This window comes from Stegostoma tigrinum, chromosome 30 (genome assembly GCF_030684315.1).
Source record: "Stegostoma tigrinum isolate sSteTig4 chromosome 30, sSteTig4.hap1, whole genome shotgun sequence".
Taxonomy (NCBI): Eukaryota; Metazoa; Chordata; class Chondrichthyes; order Orectolobiformes; family Stegostomatidae; genus Stegostoma; species Stegostoma tigrinum.
The window spans coordinates 45,331,679-45,350,016 of record NC_081383.1 but is presented as its reverse complement, the minus strand read 5'-3'; the positions used below and the strand labels follow the sequence as shown (position 1 = coordinate 45,350,016).

The 18,338-nt window shown below is 42.2% G+C and overlaps 1 protein-coding gene across 1 annotated transcript in view; it reads left to right on the top strand.

Annotated features, from left to right (window-relative positions):
- The window catches only part of LOC125466061 (uncharacterized), a 28,105-nt gene extending 18,862 nt beyond the window's left edge, over window positions 1–9,243 (top strand). Inside the window, exons 5-6 of the mRNA XM_048560185.1 lie at window positions 7,887–7,914; window positions 8,823–9,243. Coding sequence (XP_048416142.1) covers window positions 7,887–7,914; window positions 8,823–8,945 — 151 coding nt within the window. The 3' untranslated portion in view covers window positions 8,946–9,243. The remainder of the gene's footprint in view (window positions 1–7,886; window positions 7,915–8,822) is intronic.
- Window positions 9,244–18,338: the final 9,095 nt, after the last annotated feature.

The following is an 18,338-nucleotide window of genomic DNA, read 5'->3' as shown; positions in this document are numbered from 1 at the left end:
TCTTGACCTTAGTACTGCCTCTTCAGAGTCAGCTGTTAGAGTGGCAGTATCTCCCATACTCCCTTTTTATCTGTCAGCCAGGCGTTATGGACCAGACCAAACCCCCTTAAAAAATGTCAAGGAGAGATACAATTTGATTGGTCAAACCACCAGGCTTGAAGCAAAACATACTATATTCATACACTACAGTTAAAATACAAACAAAAGAAACTAATATTGGAATAACTTAAATCTACTGGAAAACTTTACAGAATGATATATTATTCACCTGTGAAAGAACAACTGTTCCAATTTAGTAATATCCTATAAACACATCCTTGGCAAAAGCAAAATCAGTAAAATACATTGTCTCACATGCAATTCTCCAATCCAGGAGGAAAGAATATCAAGAGGAAAACGCAGAGAGAGAATGAGAGAGATTGCAAGTGTTTTGCTGTAACAGGGACAGATGTATTGCAGCTCCCAAACCCCAACAGCTACTGAAAGCCAAACTAAAAGCCTAGTTCTGTGGGAGCTTGATCCTAACCTTCTTGCTGCTTCTATTGTTCTAACTTTAAAAGACAAAACTGAAGGCGTCATAAAATGTTTACTTTATGGACTGGGAAGAGACTACTCATCACCTCTGTCTCATCCTTTCTTCATGAAAAATAGCCAAAATACATCCCTTAAAGCCATAGTATCATCACACAGGGCATCTCAATTGGACTAGATTAACAGTCCCAAGCTGGGAACTCATGCTTTTGAGGTCCATCTGGCTGACTTCATTACAATCACTATATCCCTGCCCCTCTGAGTCTGAGGAAATAGGCCAGTCCTTTTTCTGGGACAGCCTCCTGGGGCGTTTAGCACCAGGTCAGGTTCCTCTGAGTTGGTGTCCAGTGCGGGCGGTGTGTAATGTATGTGAGCTCACCTCTTGCAACAGGAGTGCCTCTGTAAAATTTCACTCTCTTTTTCTGGTGGCAAAGTCATCAAGGCAGCTGTTCCTGCTAGGCCATTGGATGATGGGTGGTATGGAGCTGTCCTTATATGTCGAATTCCATTTGATTTTAGGAAATACCCAAATTCCCTCCTGGTAAACAATAGCCCATTATATGACCAATACTTCTGGGACTCCATGTGTTGAAAAAGATGTGCGCAGTTTTTCTACTGCCATCCTGTGTTTGACGAATGGATCCTATGCACACCCAGCCACTTTGAGTGTCCATCTACAATGACTAAGAAAATTGAACCAATGAAATGCCCTGTACAGTCGAGACGTAACCCAGTCCAAGATTTACGTGGCCATCTCCACGGACATGGGAAACTGCTAGCAGTAATTTTTGCCTTTGTTGGCACTCTGGGCACTGTCCCACCAACATGGCTTTGTCTGAGTCCAATGCCAACCACCACACATAACTTCTCACCGACATCTTCATTTTGGAAACCCCTGGGTGGCCCTCGAGAAGTTCAGCCAGTAATTGGCAGCAGCCTTTGCTCAGGACAATCACACTTGCTCCCCATAATTATATGCCATCCTCTGCTATGAGCTGCTTTGTGAGACCAAAAAGGTTTCAGTTCTAGTTGTGATGGCCCTTGGCTTCCCCCATCACCACCAGCTGCTTCAGTTTTGAAAGGACTGGATGTTTCTGCTTCCAAAGTCTGATATTGTCCGCTGTGACTGGGAGCATGGCCAGAAAATTTATCACTACTGGTGGTGTAGCTGCTAATGGGAGGCGGTTCAATGCATTCGCATTCGCTACTCGGCCTCCTGGATAGTGTTCTACCTTGTAATTACAAGCACTTAGTATTAGACCCTACCACTCACACATGCCTTTTTATTTATCTGTCAGCCAGGGCTCCCTGATTAGGCCAGATTAACACCCTAATCAGGGAACTCATGTTCAATGATATCCAGATGGCACTCCACATTACAACAACTATGATGAGGAAGTGTGGGGTTCAAAGACAGTTCTCAAACACATATTCTTCCCCAATTCCTCTCCTTACGACTTAACTGAACATCAATGACTGTTCCTTCAGTGTCGGCTAGATGGTTCTTTGTCACTAGAAATCCCCTGGGAACTAATTCTCACTTCGCAGATTCCTCTTGCCCAGTGATGGTGTTGGTCAAGCTTCAAAATATTCAGAAGGAGTCTGTGGCTTTGTTACCAGGACCCCAAACTGCTGAGATCAGGATTTTTAAGGGCTGTCCCAGTCTCCCTTCACCCACTCACCTCCGTTGTCTCTGACCCTCCTAACCCTACCATTCCATTCCCCTCCTTCCACCCCATTTCATACCACACTCCATCATCACCCCCTTGCATTCCCTTCCCAACATTCGCTCCTCCACCTGCAATTCTGCCTGTGGGTTAGAATTGAACAAAGAACAAAAAACAAAACAAATTACAGCACAGGAACAGGCCCTTCAGCACTCCAAGTCTGCACCGATCCAGATCCTCTATCTAAATCTGTCGCCTATTTTCCAAGGATCTGTATCCCTCTGCTCCCTGCCCATTCATGTATCTGTCTAGATACATCTTAAATGACACTATCATACCCCCCTCTACCACCTCCGCTGGCAATAAGTTCCAGGCACCCACCACCCTCTGCGTAAAGAACTTTCTACGCATATCTCCCTTAAACTTTTCCCCTCTCACCTTGAAATCATGATCCCTAGTAATTAAGTCCCCAACTCTGGGGAGAAAGCTTCATGCTATCCACCCTATCTATACTTCTCATGATTTTGTAGACCTCAATCATGTCCCCCCCTCAACCTCTGTCTTTCTAATGTAAATAATCCTAATCTACTCAACCTCTCTTCATAGCTAGCGCCCTTCATACCAGGCAACTTCCTGGTGAACCTCCTCTGCACCCTCTCCAAAACATCCACATCCCTTTGGTAATGTGGTGACCAGAACTGTACGCAGTATTCCAAATGTGGTCAAACCAAAGTCCTATACAAATGTGACATGACCTGCCAACTCTTGTACTCAATACCTTGTCCGATGAATGAAAGCATGCTGTATACCTTCTTGACCACTGTATCGAAATGTGTTGCCACCTTCAGGGTACAATGGTCCTGAACACCCAGATCTCTCTGTGCATCAATTTTCCCCAGGGATTTTCCATTTACCATATAGTTTGCTCTTGAATTGGATCTTCCAAAATGCATCATCTTGCATTTGCCTGGATTGAACTCCATCTGCCATTTCTCTGCCCAACTCTCCAATCTATCTATATTTTGCAGCATTCGCTGACAGTCCCCTTCACTATCTGCTACTCCATCAATCTTAGTGTCATCTGCAAAATTGCTAATCAGACCATCTATACCTTCCTCCAGATCGTTTATTTATATTACAAACAACAGGTCCCAACATAGATCCCTGTGGAACACCACTGGTCACAGTTCTCCATTTTGAGAAACTCCCTTCCACTACAACTCTCTGTCTTCTGTTGCCCAGCCAGTTCTCAATCCATCTAGCTAGTACACCCTGGACCCCATGCGACTTCACTTTCTCCATCAGCCTACCATGGGGAACCTTATCAAATGCCTTATTGAATTCCAGGTATATGACATCGACAGCCCTTCCCTCATCTGTCAACTTTGTCACTTCCTCAAAGAAGTCTATCAAGTTGGTAAGACAGGAGGCTGAATTGTTTTTGACAAGTTCCTTAAAAGTTTATTTCAACCATTAACTCAAGTAAAAGTGTTACCACTATCTTGTTTGAGAAAATATTAAGGAGTGTAAGAATGAAGAAGTTTCATTTCTCTCATGCCTTTCACATGATTTCACATGAAAAACTTCACAGCCAAACAGTACATTCAAAATGTATCAGTGTTATCCTGCTGGAGTCTAGTTGCCACAGTGAGTGTATCTTTTTGCCCATCATTGATCTAAATTCCGCAGGTTCATCCTTAACCTGTTAATACATTTTAATGATAAGACCTCATCTGTACCTAGGCTCAGCCTGATACTATCTGAAAAGGTCATTATGATGTGGAAATCTAGCTGGGCTCTTTAATACTCACCTCTCAAACACTCACCCTGTTTATTTATTCTTTGCATTTTTGAGCTTTCCAGGCAGAAAATGCATCTTGTATGACAGCAACCTGCATGCTCGGCTGTTAAACAACAGACTTTTAATTCACTGCAAAGGTAGTTTACAATTCTGGTTAATGAGGTTCAGTTCATCCTGACATCACTGAGGTTACTCAAGGTCATTTTGAGAAGCAGCCAATGTCCAATGTAATGGGAATTGCTCATGCTTTGATTCACCCACCTGTTTACCTATAATTTCCTTATCATTAAACACTGGGAACCTGGGAGTCAACAAGGGAGTGCCTTCTACCCACTCCATAGGGCAGGAAATGCTTTATTTCCCAGAACACACCAAGATTTATTAACGTTGTACAAATGTGAATTAGATAAGGAGAGTCAATATGGATTTGACAATGGCGGATCTTATTTAACTCAAGTGAGTTTTTCAATGCCAACACAGAGAGAATTGATGAGGGTAATCCAAGTGTCAACATGGTTGCTCAATGGCACTGACTCACAGCAACAGGGACCCAAGTTTGATTCAAACCTTGGGTAACTGTGTGGAGTTTGTAAGTTCTCCGCATGTTCTGCCGAATGCTCTGATTTTCTCCCACAGTCCAAAGATGTATGGAATAGGTGGATTGGCCATTGGTAAATGAGGGGTTACGGAGGATAGGGAGGGATACTCTTCCAAGAGTAAAAGCAGATTCAATTGAATGGCCTCTTTCTGCAGGGATTATATGATTCTATGACACCACCATTTGGTGGTGAATCGTTGCTTTTCAGTTTGGAGAAATGTTGACAGTGGTATTCAAGGGCCCAAAAATCCGGGCGTGGACCTCAAGGGGGCATGGGAGAGGTGAATTTGCTTTGGTCAGAGGCAGGGCCACTGTGCTTAGAGGGGGAAGGGCCAAAGGGCTGGGCTGCTGTGCTCAGGGTGGCAATGGGCTTATTTTACAAGGAGCACAAATCTCAAAACAGGAGCAGCACTGATTCCTGTGATTTCCACTTCAGCCCCTGGTCTTCCCAGGTACACTGCTTTGCTTGGTATACATTAACAATTACAAGTAGGTAAGTCTTGCTACAATGTGTAGAATGTTGTATACAGTTTGGTCTACTTAAGAAAGAGTTACTTATATTAGAAACTGTTCAAGGAACGTTAATTAGGCTAATTCCTAGGGGTTGTTTTATGAGGAAATGTTGAGCAGGCTGGAGATATACTCGTTGATGTTTAGAAGAATCAGAGGTGACCTTATTGAAATATTTTGATTGATTTATTATTATTTTTGATTGATTTTATTGTTACGTATACCAAAATACAGTGATAAGCTTTATGTATGAACAGTACAGGCAGTATTCTCTTTGGGGGGGCATGGGAGGGTTTGATGAATGCTGAAAGGATGTGTCCCCTTGTGAAAGAATCTAGAATGAGGCAATACAGTTTCAAAATAAGGAGTCTTTCACTGAAGATGGGGTTGAAGACCAATTCTTTCTCTGAAGGTTGTTAGTTTTTGGAATTCCCCAGAGTGCAGTGGAGGCTGGATCATTGAATATGTCCAAGATTGAGTTTGACATTTATTATTGAGAAGGGAGATAAGGATTATGAGGGGTAGGCAGGAAAGTGAAGTTAAAGCCACAATCAGGTTAGCCATGATGTTAATAAATGGTAGGACAGACTTGATGAGCTCAATGGCCTGGTCTTGATTCTATTTTTTTTGAGCTAGATTGGGTGTACACGTGTACACAGCTCAATTTCTAGATGGCCCAAAACATGTGAGGAGGAAAGGCAAGCAAAACAAGAATTAACTTTCAAAATTAGTGAAGAGTGTAGCAATGAGAATAGCAGTATCTGAGGTAAGTCCATTTATGAGAAGCTCAGGCTGTGGGCGTGACTGGCTTTTAATGCCCATCCTAAGAAGATGATAGTGATTTTGGCAAACAGGCTTTGGGGAGTCAAGAGGTGAGTTGCTCGTGACAGAATTCTCAAGTCTTTCTGGATAAGTGTGAAGTAATGGACTTGGACAAGACAAACAAGGCAAGGGAATACATGGTGAATGGTAGGACCCTGGGAGGCACCGAGGATCGGAATGACCTTGTTGTAAATGTCCAATGGTCCATTAAGGTAGCAGGACAGGTGGATAACAAAATTAAGGATACATGCCTTTATTAGTTGAGGCATGGAGTTTAAGAGAGGGGAGGATGTGCTGAAACTGTATAAAATGAGGCATTTTTGAGTGCTACACACCCTATGATGCTGTCTGAGACTACCTGACCTGTTCTCACAGCTGTAGATTTTATAGAAATTGAGTTTGGTTTTTCTTTTATTATTCTTTATTATTATTCATAATTAGTAACAGTAGTATCTCATTAATGATGACCAAACCTAATGACACGTGACCTTCCTGTACTGCTAACAAGTTTGTTACAATTTACCAATTCTCATTATTAACTAAACTAAACATAATTAACTAATTATGTCAGGGATAGACAGTTGCGATGAAGTGGAGGAGTAAAGGGAGAGCGGAGTACAGTTAAAAGGGAAATCAGAAAGGCAATAAGGGGACATGAGATAGCTATGGCAAATAAGGTTAAAGAGAATCCTAATGGATTTTACAAGTACATTAAGAGCAAAAGAGTAACTAGGGAGAAAATAAGGCCCCTTAAAGATCATCTAGGTTGTCTATGTGTGGAACAAGAGATAGATGAGACACTAAACAAATATTTTGCCTTAGTATTTACTTTGGAGGAAGAATGGAAGCTAGGGAAATTGGAGAAATAAATAGAGATGTCTTGAAAAGAGTCCACATTACAGAAGAGATGCTAGAGGTCTTATTATGCATAAAGATAGATGAAACCCCAGGAACAAAAACAAAGTCGCTGGAAAAGCTCAGCAGGTCTGGCAGCATCTGTGAAGAAAAAACAGTTAATGTTTCGGGTCTAGTGACCCTTCCTCACTGGACCCGAAACATTAACACTGCTTTTTCCTTTACAGATGCTGCCAGACCAGCTGAGCTTTTCCAGCATCTTTGTTTCTGCTCCTGATTTACAGCATCCTCAGTTCTTTTGGTGACACAACCCCAGGAACTGAATAGGCATATCCTAGAACATTCTGGGAAGCTAGGGAGGAGATTGCGGGGCTCTTGCAAAAATATTTTTGTCGTCCACAGCCATGGGTGAGGTGCTGGAAGACTGCAGAATGGCCAGTGTTGTACCATTGTTTAAGAAAAGCTGCAAGGAAAAGCCAGGGAACTATAGACCAGGTGAACCTAACATCAGTGGTGGGTAAGTTGTTGTAGGGCATTCTGAGAGATAACATTTAGAGTCAGTGTCATCCAACATGGAAACAGATCCTCAGTTACCCTGGAGCATCAGATACTGAGAGGTGACCTTAAAGAGATTTATAACATCATGAGGGACATTGATAAGATGAATAGTCAAGGTCTTTTTTCAAGGATAGAGCAGTCCAAAACTAGGGGGCATAGATTTCAGGTGAGAGAGGAAAGATTTAAAAGGGACTTAAAGGGCAACTTTTTAATTGTGCATGCATGAAATGGGCTACCAGAGAAGATGGTAGAGATGGATACAATTACTACATGTAAACCTGGAGTGGACAATTGAACAGGTACTTGAATGGGAAAGGTTTAGAAGGAAATGGGCCAGATGCAAGAAAATGAGACTCATTCAGTTTAGGAGATTTGGTCAGCATGGGTGAATTGGGCCAAAGGGTCTGTTTCTGTGCTATATGACTTTAAAATATTCACTTACCTCCACTTTAGTAGTAATTATTATTCCAAATGAATAACGACCATATTGCAGTGTGTTTAAACGCTTTTTCTCCGTAACTGTCTGTGCTCTCTACATTTACAGCACTATCTATGACGATGTTGGAGTACAGGTACAGAAGTTTCCTTTCTTTTATGTTTTGTTGTTTGTTTACTCATTGAGATTGTACGGAAATCCCAATGCATATAGCTCACTTGTTCTAAACAATGACACAAATGACACCTGAACATTGACAGGTCAATTTTCTGAAGAAGGGTCCAGACCCGAAACATCAGCTTTCCTGCTCCTCTGATGCTGCTTGGCCTGCTGTGTTCATCCAGCTCTACACATTGTTGTCTCAGATTCTCCAGCATTGGCAGTTCCTACTATCTCTGAACATGACTACTTTGATTTGAATAGGATCAATACATAGACTGCACTTACAGCAGTCTCATCGCTTGGCCTTAAAACAATCTAGGACTAAGGGACAAAGGGCTCAAAATTTGGATCTGTAGCTGGTTGGTGCAATGGCAATTGAACACCCTCCTGAGTGTTCTGCTAATTGCTTTCAGCATGGTCCAGGCAGACCACACCACTTTTTCACACTGGATTTGTCACTGCCCTGGTGTTTCATTTTCCTTACTTACAATTGCACCAAGAGCATCCAGTAAGCTTGTGTGATTTAATGCAGCTTCTTTTTGAGGGGCAGGCTGGGTTTAAGAACAGAGGGTTGATGGCACCATGTGCCAATAGCACACACTGCACAGTGAATAAGCTAAATGATGTCATCATGACAATTTGTGTGCTGCTGCCCTCTATCTCTAAGAGTTTAGTCACAGTGTGATTTATATCCTGTGTGCAGAAAATTGGCACAGACCAATTTTTACTCTAGATGCTTGTAACTGAGCTCACCATGTGTTTGCAAACTAGCAGAAATTAATTTATTCTCCAGAACTGGTAGTTGCAACATCTCATAAAGAAATGTGACCAATGTGGTCAGAGCTTTCTTTTTTCAATGGTGTTTCTTCTGACTATATTAAGGCAGGTACAGCAACAACTAACAGCCAGAGGACAGCCGATTCGATTGCTCAAAGTGTTAGGACTCAGAACTGCATGGTGGAGTTGAAATATATTCCCAAAAACCCACATATCCAGCAATTCTAGGCCACCTGTACCTGGTTACATCAGCAGCACCCTGAGCCAGCTAACACGACATCATGGACCAGCAATTCCCATCTAAGTTGGAATCAGAAGTTTTGGACAATTGTATTTAATTAATCTCAGTACACTTGAAGCAAGATCAAAATATCAACTAATTGTTGCATCAGATTACATGGTTGTGTTTATTGGGAATGGTGTTTATAGCTGGGTGCCTCCCTTGCTGCCACTTTGACTATAGTTTTCTCCAAAAGATACACAATACATTGTTTATAGTAAGTTTTGCCATATTTTTACTCAGACAGTTTGCTGTTTTTGATTCTTTGACATTGTACTCTAATTAGTTCTAACTGAAATAAATGCTTTTTAATAAGAGATGATTTGTAAGTGTGGAAATCATTAGTATGTGGAAAATTTGCAGGACTGCAGTCAGAAAACGGCTTCCTTGCATCAAATGACCCTGTCAGAAGAAAAGGCTGAATTGTTATTTGTTAGTGTTTAGTGATAATTGACCTGGCAAAAATTTGGAAAACCAGGTAGCAGTGAGGCAGAGAATAAGTATCTAGACAGTTATGTTGTCTACATGGTGCAAGGGTTCAGAACATCTTTTCAGGGATGGGAAGAAAGTTGTAATGGGAAGGGGAGAATTCAGAGGTCATGGTCCACCACTAAACAAGGAAGAGGTTCTACATAGTGAATATGAGGGGCTAGGCACTAAATTGAAAATCAGAACCTAAAAATTACAATCTCAAGATGGTCATGATGGCATTGAGTACACAAAATTAGAGCGATGAATACGTGGTTCAAAGGCTGGTGCGAGAGAAGTATATTCTAGTTCGTGAGATATGCGCACCAGTACTGGGGAACTGAAGGCTTTTGTGTCAGGGTGGTCCACACCTTTAATTTTGCTGGGGCCAGTGTACTTGTGAACCACAAGTCAGGAGGATTTTAAACTAAATAGTGGGGTCAAAGGATTAAATGTGAAAAGATACAGTATGCAGAAGAGTAGAGGCCAGGAAAATAGTCATATGGGAAATAACAGTCAGAAAAGGGCAGGGAATTAAAACTGAGGAATACACCAACAATCAAAAATAAATGTTACAATGATGACAAAAAGATAAAGCTAAAGGCTTTGTATCTGAATGCTGTTATGATCCCAGCTGATGTTATTACCAGATAAGTCATGTCCCTGTCAGCTATAGGCTTGACAGATCATATTTTATTTGTTTTGATTTTACAAAGTAGTCTCTCGTTGAAACATTAGCATGCATTACAGCAGATTTTGCTTTTGTAATAAACTTGTTGTATTGTTAAAGGATAAAAAGAATAATCCAAAGATGTGCAGGTTAGATGCTTTGGCCATGTTAAATTGCCCATAGTGTCCAGGGAAGTACAGGCTAGTGAATTAACCATGGGAAATACAGTGGTAGAGTAGGGTGTTGTTGTTCTGGATGGGACGTTCTTTGGAGGGCCAGTGAGGATGCAACGAGCTGATGGCCTGCTTCCTCACTGTAAGGATTCCATGATTCTATGACATATTTATAATACAAATTAAAAGATTTTAAACAGATGGTAAAAGTATAAATCCATAAATTTCAAAACATACCTTTATAAACTGAAAAAAAAAAGAATAAACAGCTTTTGTATAGTGTCTAAAACACCACTCCTGATACAATTCCCAAAACACCTTTTATGTAATACTCACATCAGTATTCCTGTATGTAACATCTTAGAAGTTTTGAGTCATTTGGGAGTTTGATATTTACACTGGAACTGTAATAGCTTCTGTGGAGCTGTTGTATACTGCACCTTCACTGCATTCAGTGAAACTAACAATTTCCAGGCTTTTATCTGGTCTGGAAACAACACTAACACTTCATTCTGAGGACCTAACTCTCAATAGCCTTCTGTTCTCTGGAGTATTGTTCTAAGGTCTTCAGAAGACTAAAACATAACCTAAAATTAAAAGTGAAACATTTTTCTTACTCCCCAAAGGTACCTCCACCAAGCTTAAAAACAAACTAGTTTTCAGAACTCTTAGCAAACCCTCAAGGGTACGTTAGTCATCATTCTGTGTCACAAAAGCTCTAAAATAAACAAAGTTCCATTAATTTACCAAAACTCCTTGACTCCAAAGCTAGCTTCCAAAGCCTGCTCTAAAAGAAATCATTATAGTTACAAAATACTTACAAATTAATTATGCACAGAAAAACCCACCAGTTACTGGCTCAAACCCCAGAATCTAAGCTGAGAGCAACTAACATACAACAATTATACATATAAATTCCACAGTTTACATCACAATACAGCATTTGGCATTCATAACAAATGATTTCATAGCACACTTTAAGTAACCAAGTTGCTTTGATAGTCAATACGAAGGCATGGCTTCAAGATGACAAGGTTCAGGTCCAGAATAGTGGTGTTTATGATATTGAAGAAAAATAGAAAACTAGGTAAAGATGAAGAGGTAACATTATTGTAATAGCTGACCTTGGTTCAGGAGATCATAACGTAGAGTCAGTTTCGGGTGGAGATGAGGAATAGTAGGGGAAATGGCTCTAGGGAGTGTTGTACATTGTTCATTGAAAGGTGCATCACAGGTAGACAGAGCAGTAAAGAAGGTGTTCAGCACACTTGCCTTCATTGCTCAAAACACTGAGTATAGGAGTTGGAACATGATTTTGAGCTTGTACAGGACACTGGTAAGGCCACTTTTGGAGTACTATGTACAGTTGTGGTGTCCCTGCAGAAAAGATTTAGATTAGATTCCCTAGAGTGTGGAAACAGCCCCTTTGGCCCAACAAGTGCACGCCGCCCCTTGATATATCCCACCCAGATCCATCCCCCTATAACCCACACACCCCTGCATACTATGGGCAACCTAGCCTGCACGCTTTTTTGGACAGTGGGAGGAAACCGGAACACCCGGAGGAAACCCACGCAGACACAGGGAGAATGTGCAAACTCTGCACAGACAGTCGCCCGAGGCTGGAATTGAACCTGGGTCCCTAGTGCTGTAAGGCTGCAGTGCTAACCACAGAGCAATTGTGCCGCCCCAGATGTTACTCAGATTGGAGGATTTGAGTTATAAGGAGAGGCTGGATAAGCTGGGCCCTTTTCCCCAGGAGTGTCAGAGGCTGAGAGGTGACCTTATAGAGGTTTACAAAATCACGAGGGGCATAGATAAGGTGAGTAATAAAGGTCTTTTCCCTAGGCTAGGGTGGTTCCAAGCTACACGTCATCATTTAAAGTCAGCAGATAAAGATTTATAAGGGACCCGTTGGCTACCTTTTCACACAGACAGAAGTTGCTGGAAAAGCAAATTTCTGAGGCTCACTGAACCCGAAACGTTAACTCTGATTTTTTTCTTCACAGATGGTGCCAGATCTGCTGAGCTTTTCCAGCAACTTCTGTCTGTGTGAAAAAGTTGCCTCTCAGGACCCTTATAAATCTTTATCCTCTGACGTTTCGGGTCCAGTGACCCTCAGAAAGTTGCTTTTCCAGCAACTTCTGTTTTTGTTCCTGATTTACAGCAGCCAAAGTTCTTTTGTTATTTTTCACACAGAGAATGATTGGTACGTGGAACTAATTTTAAAATTAAGAGAACAGGGATGAGAACCTTTTTTGTTCCCCAGAGGTGCTGTGTGACGTTGGAAATTGCTGCTGTAGCAGCCTGCGACTGCACAAGTGCACAAAATCATTAAGAAGGGAGGCCAGAGATACACGCACAGCAAATGAAACAGGCAGGCCATCGAAACTGGCAAAAAAGCAAAGTATGCTGGGAATGTGTGAACCAAGACAAGCACGAGACAATTCGGCCTAGGGGCAAGTCCTTGCAAGATGTAAATCCAGACAACTGCAACCAGAGAGGTTCCAGAACACATTAGGAAATGTGAAAGAGCAATTCAACCCTTCCTGACAAACAGATAACACGAGATGCATGGGTCGGACGTACCTCAGTAAGCAAGCCGTCAAGAGCCATTAGCAGCATTTCAAGGTGAAAAATTAATTTGATACGTCTGATTGGTCAAGTCCTTGGAAACTTCCAGAAGGTCGCAAGGATGGTATAAGAACCCCACTCTCCAGCCTACCTAGAGGTACATCGGGATATAGCAGCGAGCAGAGCAGCTTGCCCTCTGACCAGAGAGGAAAATTAACTCATGAAGAGAGGTACAGACTGAACAATTCGATAGAGCAGCATAAGTTATGAATATCTGCGAAGTATTTTAAGTTTCTGAAGAATTGGACAGTTAGAAATAGAGTTGTTATAAGTGTAAAGTTTAACTCTTAACCTTTGTTTTATTCAAATTAAGTTGCAACTTGGTTCACTGACAGAAGGCTCCTGGTCCTTTCCTGATACCTGCTAAGGTGCCTAGGTAAACTAATATCATGCACGCTGGTCGAGGAATCTGTGGGGTCTTGGAGACACCCTGTTCCAGGCAACACTGCCTTCCTTTTAATATATTTCCGCAAACACTTTCTGTCTTCTTCTATGTTACTAATAGTAAAATAATCTGAATCCTGTCATGGCAGATGGTGGAATTTGAGTTCACTAAAAGTCTGGAAATAAAAGTCTAAGGATGACCATGAAATGTTGATTTACCGAAAAACCTATCTTGTTCACTAATGTCTATTAGGGAAGGAAACTGCCATCCTTCCTTGTCTGGCTTACTTGTAACTCCGGACCCACAACAATATGGTTAACTGTCTGATTTGCCTTTGTTTATTTTCTTTTCTTTTTTGTTCATCTTTTCATGGATTTTTAAACTGTTTGCCACGTTATATGTTTTGTTATGAGCAAATGTTCATTCACTCACTATCTTGAGCTGCGTCTTTGTGTCAGCACTAAGAATTTCTCCACCTAAGGAACTAAACAAAAAGGGAAAGCAAAGTACAGTGTAATTACAGGGACAGAAACTGCAGAGTGCATTTTCTTTTGGCAGCTGTAGTCTCATCCACTGAACTTTGGACTGAGAATTCCACACAGACCTTTCACAGTTTTGTTGCTGGAACTCTGAAGAGACTTTGAACAGAATCAGTTGATCATTCACCATCAACTTCAAGCACTTGTTCTATGGCAGAGAAAAGGTTCACTTCGTCGGTCTGCAAACTGGATAGAAATGAAATTTTTCTGATGAAACCATTGTTTCAGTCATTGTGACTGATCAGCATAAGATTTTCACTCAATGTGTTGCTGTAAACTGTAACAGTGAAGATTTAAACACTGAGATTTTATTCTGCAATCAGTACTCAACCTGTTTGCTGTTGAGCTGGGGTTCGGTAAGTTATTCTTTGACTGCATTATTATCCAGGAGTAGGCCTCCTTCAGCCTAGCTGTTTTTTCGGGTTAGCGCAGACATTAAAAGTGTTTGCCAGGTAAATAGTGATGTCAGTCATCGTGAGAACTCAGGTTCTCAACTTCTGACGAAGGGTCACCGGATCCAAAATGTTAACTCTGTTTTCTACTCCACAGATGCTGCCAGACCTGCTGAGCTTTTCCAGTAACTTTGTTTTTGTTCCAGATTTACAGCATCCGCAGTCCTTTTGGATTTTATATAGTTTGCCTTCTTTAGTGCCTGTTGCCTCTGCATGCTTACTTTCAACAGAGGGTGACCGTTGAGTAACAAGGACTATCTCTGCTGACCACCCAGCTCACAACTCTGATGCATAGTCCAATGATGAGAGGTTGCATATTTATATGCTGGCATATGAAGCATCATTGAACATCATATTTTGTGCTATGATTTAAACCAGTTGACAAACTCTAGCCATTTAAAAAAAATACCTGTTTTTGAAAGTTAAAAGCAATCCTTACACCTGCTCCCTTCTATTGATAGGCACTCCATTCCGAAATAGATGTTTTAAATAAATGCATTTTGTGACAAAAACCAGTAAGATTGTCAAAGGCAAATCAGCTTAACTTTGTTACTTTATTGAACCCAATTCAATGAGAAGGGCAGGTGTGATATTGCAATTGATGTGATTTAGGTGATTTTCCAAAAATCACTTTGATAAAATTTTAAACATTAGGTTTGTCAGCAAGGTATAAGAACATGGAATAAAATGGACAGTGACAGCATGGAGAGGAAATTGGCTGAAAAATAGAAACGAGTAATAGTGATGACAAACTGTCTTTTGAATAAGCTAGGTTTACATTGGCACTCAGACTACTGGGTTTTTCTTAATGTATTAATGACCGCACATCTGGGTGTACAGGGAATATTTCCAAAATTTGAAGATGGCAATATTGTAACCTGTGAGCACATCAATTGCAATATCAACTCCTGCCCTTCTCATTGGATTGAGTTCAATAAAGTAACAAAATTAAGCATGATTTGCCTTTGACAATCTTACTGGTTTTTGTCACAAAATGCATTTATTTAAAACATCTATTTCAGAATGGAGTGCCTATCAATAGAAGGGAGCTTTCCTGCTCCGATGATGCTGCTTGGCCTGCTGTGTTCATCCAGCTCTACACCTTGTTATCTTAGGGAGCAGGTGTAAGGATTGCTTTTAACTTTCAAAAACAGATTTTTTAAAAAAAAATCATATTCAAATTCAGTTTTGCTAGGGGTGTCATTAGATATGGAGCAGAAGTATTCGGTACTATTAGCTGGAATGTGTCAGGGTCCATAGCTTTTGCAGTATCGAGTGCCTCCAGTGATTTCATGGTATTACTTCGAGTGAATCAAACTGGCTGAAGACTGGTATCAGTGATGCTGGGGTCTACTCGAAAAGGCCGAGATAGATAATCCACTTGGCACTTGGTTGAAAATGGCTGTAAAAGCTTCAGCCTTTATCTTTTGCACAAATGTGCTGGGCTCCCACATTATTGAAAATGGAATATTTGTGGAACCTCCTGTTTGTGAGTTGTTTGACTGCCCACCATCATTCATGACTCATTGTGGCAAGACTGCACATCTGTTGGTTGGGGAATCGATCTCTTGCTGTTTGGCACAGAAGTAGTCCTGTTTCATAGTTTCACCAGGTTGACACATCACTTTACCTCTGGTACTTATCAATGCGGACTTCACAAGCTTCAAAATCTCCCCCTCCCCCACTGCATCCCAAAACCAGCCCAGCTCATCCCCTTCCCCCCACTGCATCCCAAAACCAGCCCAGCTCATCCCCTTCCCCCCACTGCATCCCAAAACCAGCCCAGCTCGTCCCCAGCTCCCTAACCTGTACTTCCTCTCACCTATCCCCTCCTCCCACCTCAAGCTGCACCTCCATTTCCCACCTACTAACCTCATCCGGCCTCCTTGACCTGTCCGTCCTCCCCGGACTGACCTGTACCCTCTCCACCTATCTTCTTCTCTATCCATCTTCGGTCCACCTCCCCCCTCTCTCTATTTATTTCAGAACCCTCTCCCCATCCCCCTCTCTGATGAAGGGTCTAGGCCCGAAACGTCAGCTTTTGTGCTCCTGAAATGCTGCTTGGCCTGCCGTGTTCATCCAGCTTCACACTTTATTACCTCTGGTACAGTATTTGGCATGTCCCCTATGCCCCAGTGATGCCCAATTTCAGTTATTTGATCCATTTAATACTGTGATCATGCCACACATGACAATGTGTTATCAATGTAAAGGCAGAACCTTGTCTGCCCAAGGGCTGTGAGGTGGTCACTCTTACTAACACTGTCACGGACGCATCTATGGCAGGCAAGGTGAGGTAATAGTTGAGGCTGAGGTCAAATATATTTTTCACCTCCTTTTTGTTCTGTCACCACCTGCTGCAAACCCAATCAAACAACAATGTCCTTCAGGACATAATCATCTCAATCAGTGTTCTGCAGCCAAGTCATTCTTAGTGGTTGACATTGAAATCCCCTAACCACAGTAGATACTGCACCTTTACCACCTTCAGTGTTTCCACCAAGTGTTGTTCATTATGGTGGAATATTAATTCATCAGCCAAAGGATGACAGTACATGGAAATCAGCAAGAGGTTTCCTTGCCCATGTTTAACCTAAAGCCATGAGTCTTCATGACATGTGGAGTCAATGATGAGGACTGCCAGGGTGATTCCATCCCACTGTATACCACTTTGCCTATACCTTTGCTGGTCTATCCTGCAAGTGGCTGATTATGTGCTTCAGTCTATCAATATGACAACATCAGCTATTACTTCACTAATTTGTGATGTTTTGGAAGTGCTGATGTTGAACAGGCGTGGACAATGTCAGAAGCCACACGACACCAGCCCACTTCTGATGAAGGGTCTAGGCCCAAAACGTCATCTTTCCTGCACCTCTGATGCTGCTCGGCCTGCTGTGTTCATCAGCTCCAGACCTTGTTATACCAGGGTAGTCCAACAGGTTTATTTGAAATCACAAGCTTTGGAAGTACTGCTTCTTCACCAGGTGAGGTGACGAGAAGCAGACAGGCACATGTCATTCTTACCCGATTCTGCAGAACTTTATATGCGAGTTTCTCACTAGGCTACCGCCTACCCAGTTCCTCAAAACACACAGACAAAACCACAAATTGCTGGAAAAGCTCAGCAGATCTGTGGAGAAAAATCGGAGTTAATGTTTCGGATCGAACGGTCCTGCCTCAAATCAAATATTAAGCAGATGTTTACCTGCACATCTGCCAATGTGGTATACTGTATCCACTGTACCCAGTGTGGCTTCCTCTACATTAGGGAAACCAAGCAGAGGCTTGGGGGCCACCTTGCAGAACACCTACACTCGGTTCACAATAAACAACTGCACCTCCCAGTCGCAAACCATTTTAACTCCCCCTCCCATTCCTCAGACATGTCCATCATCGGCCTCCTGCAGTGCCACAACGATACCACCTGAAGGTTGCAGGAACAGCAACTCATATTCCGTTTGGGAACCCTGCAGCCCAATGGCGTCAATGTGGACTTCACCAGCTTCAAAATCTCCCCCTCCCCCACTGCATCCCAAAACCAGCACAGTTTGTCCCTACCTCCCTAACCTGTTCTTCCTCTCACCCATTCCCTTCCTCCCACCTCAAGCTGCACCTCCAATTCCTACCTACTGACCTCATCCCAACTCCTTGTCCTGTCCGTCTTCCATGGACTGACCTATCCCCTCCCTACCTCCCCACCTATACTCTCCTCTCCACCTATCTTCTTTTCTCTCCATCTTCGGTCCGCCTCCCCCTCTCTCCCTATTTATTCCAGAACCCTCACCCCATCCCCCTTTTCTGATGAAGGGTGCAGGCCCGAAACATCAGCTTTTGTGCTCCTGAGATGCTGCTTGGCCTGCTGTGTTCATCCAGCTCCACATTTTGTTATCTTGGATTCTACAGCATCGGCAGTTCGCATTATCACTGCCTCAAATCATACATCTACATTCCATTTCAACTCTCGCCTGCCTATCAGAGTCGATCGCCACTCTCCTACCGACTTGTTTCTAGGCATTT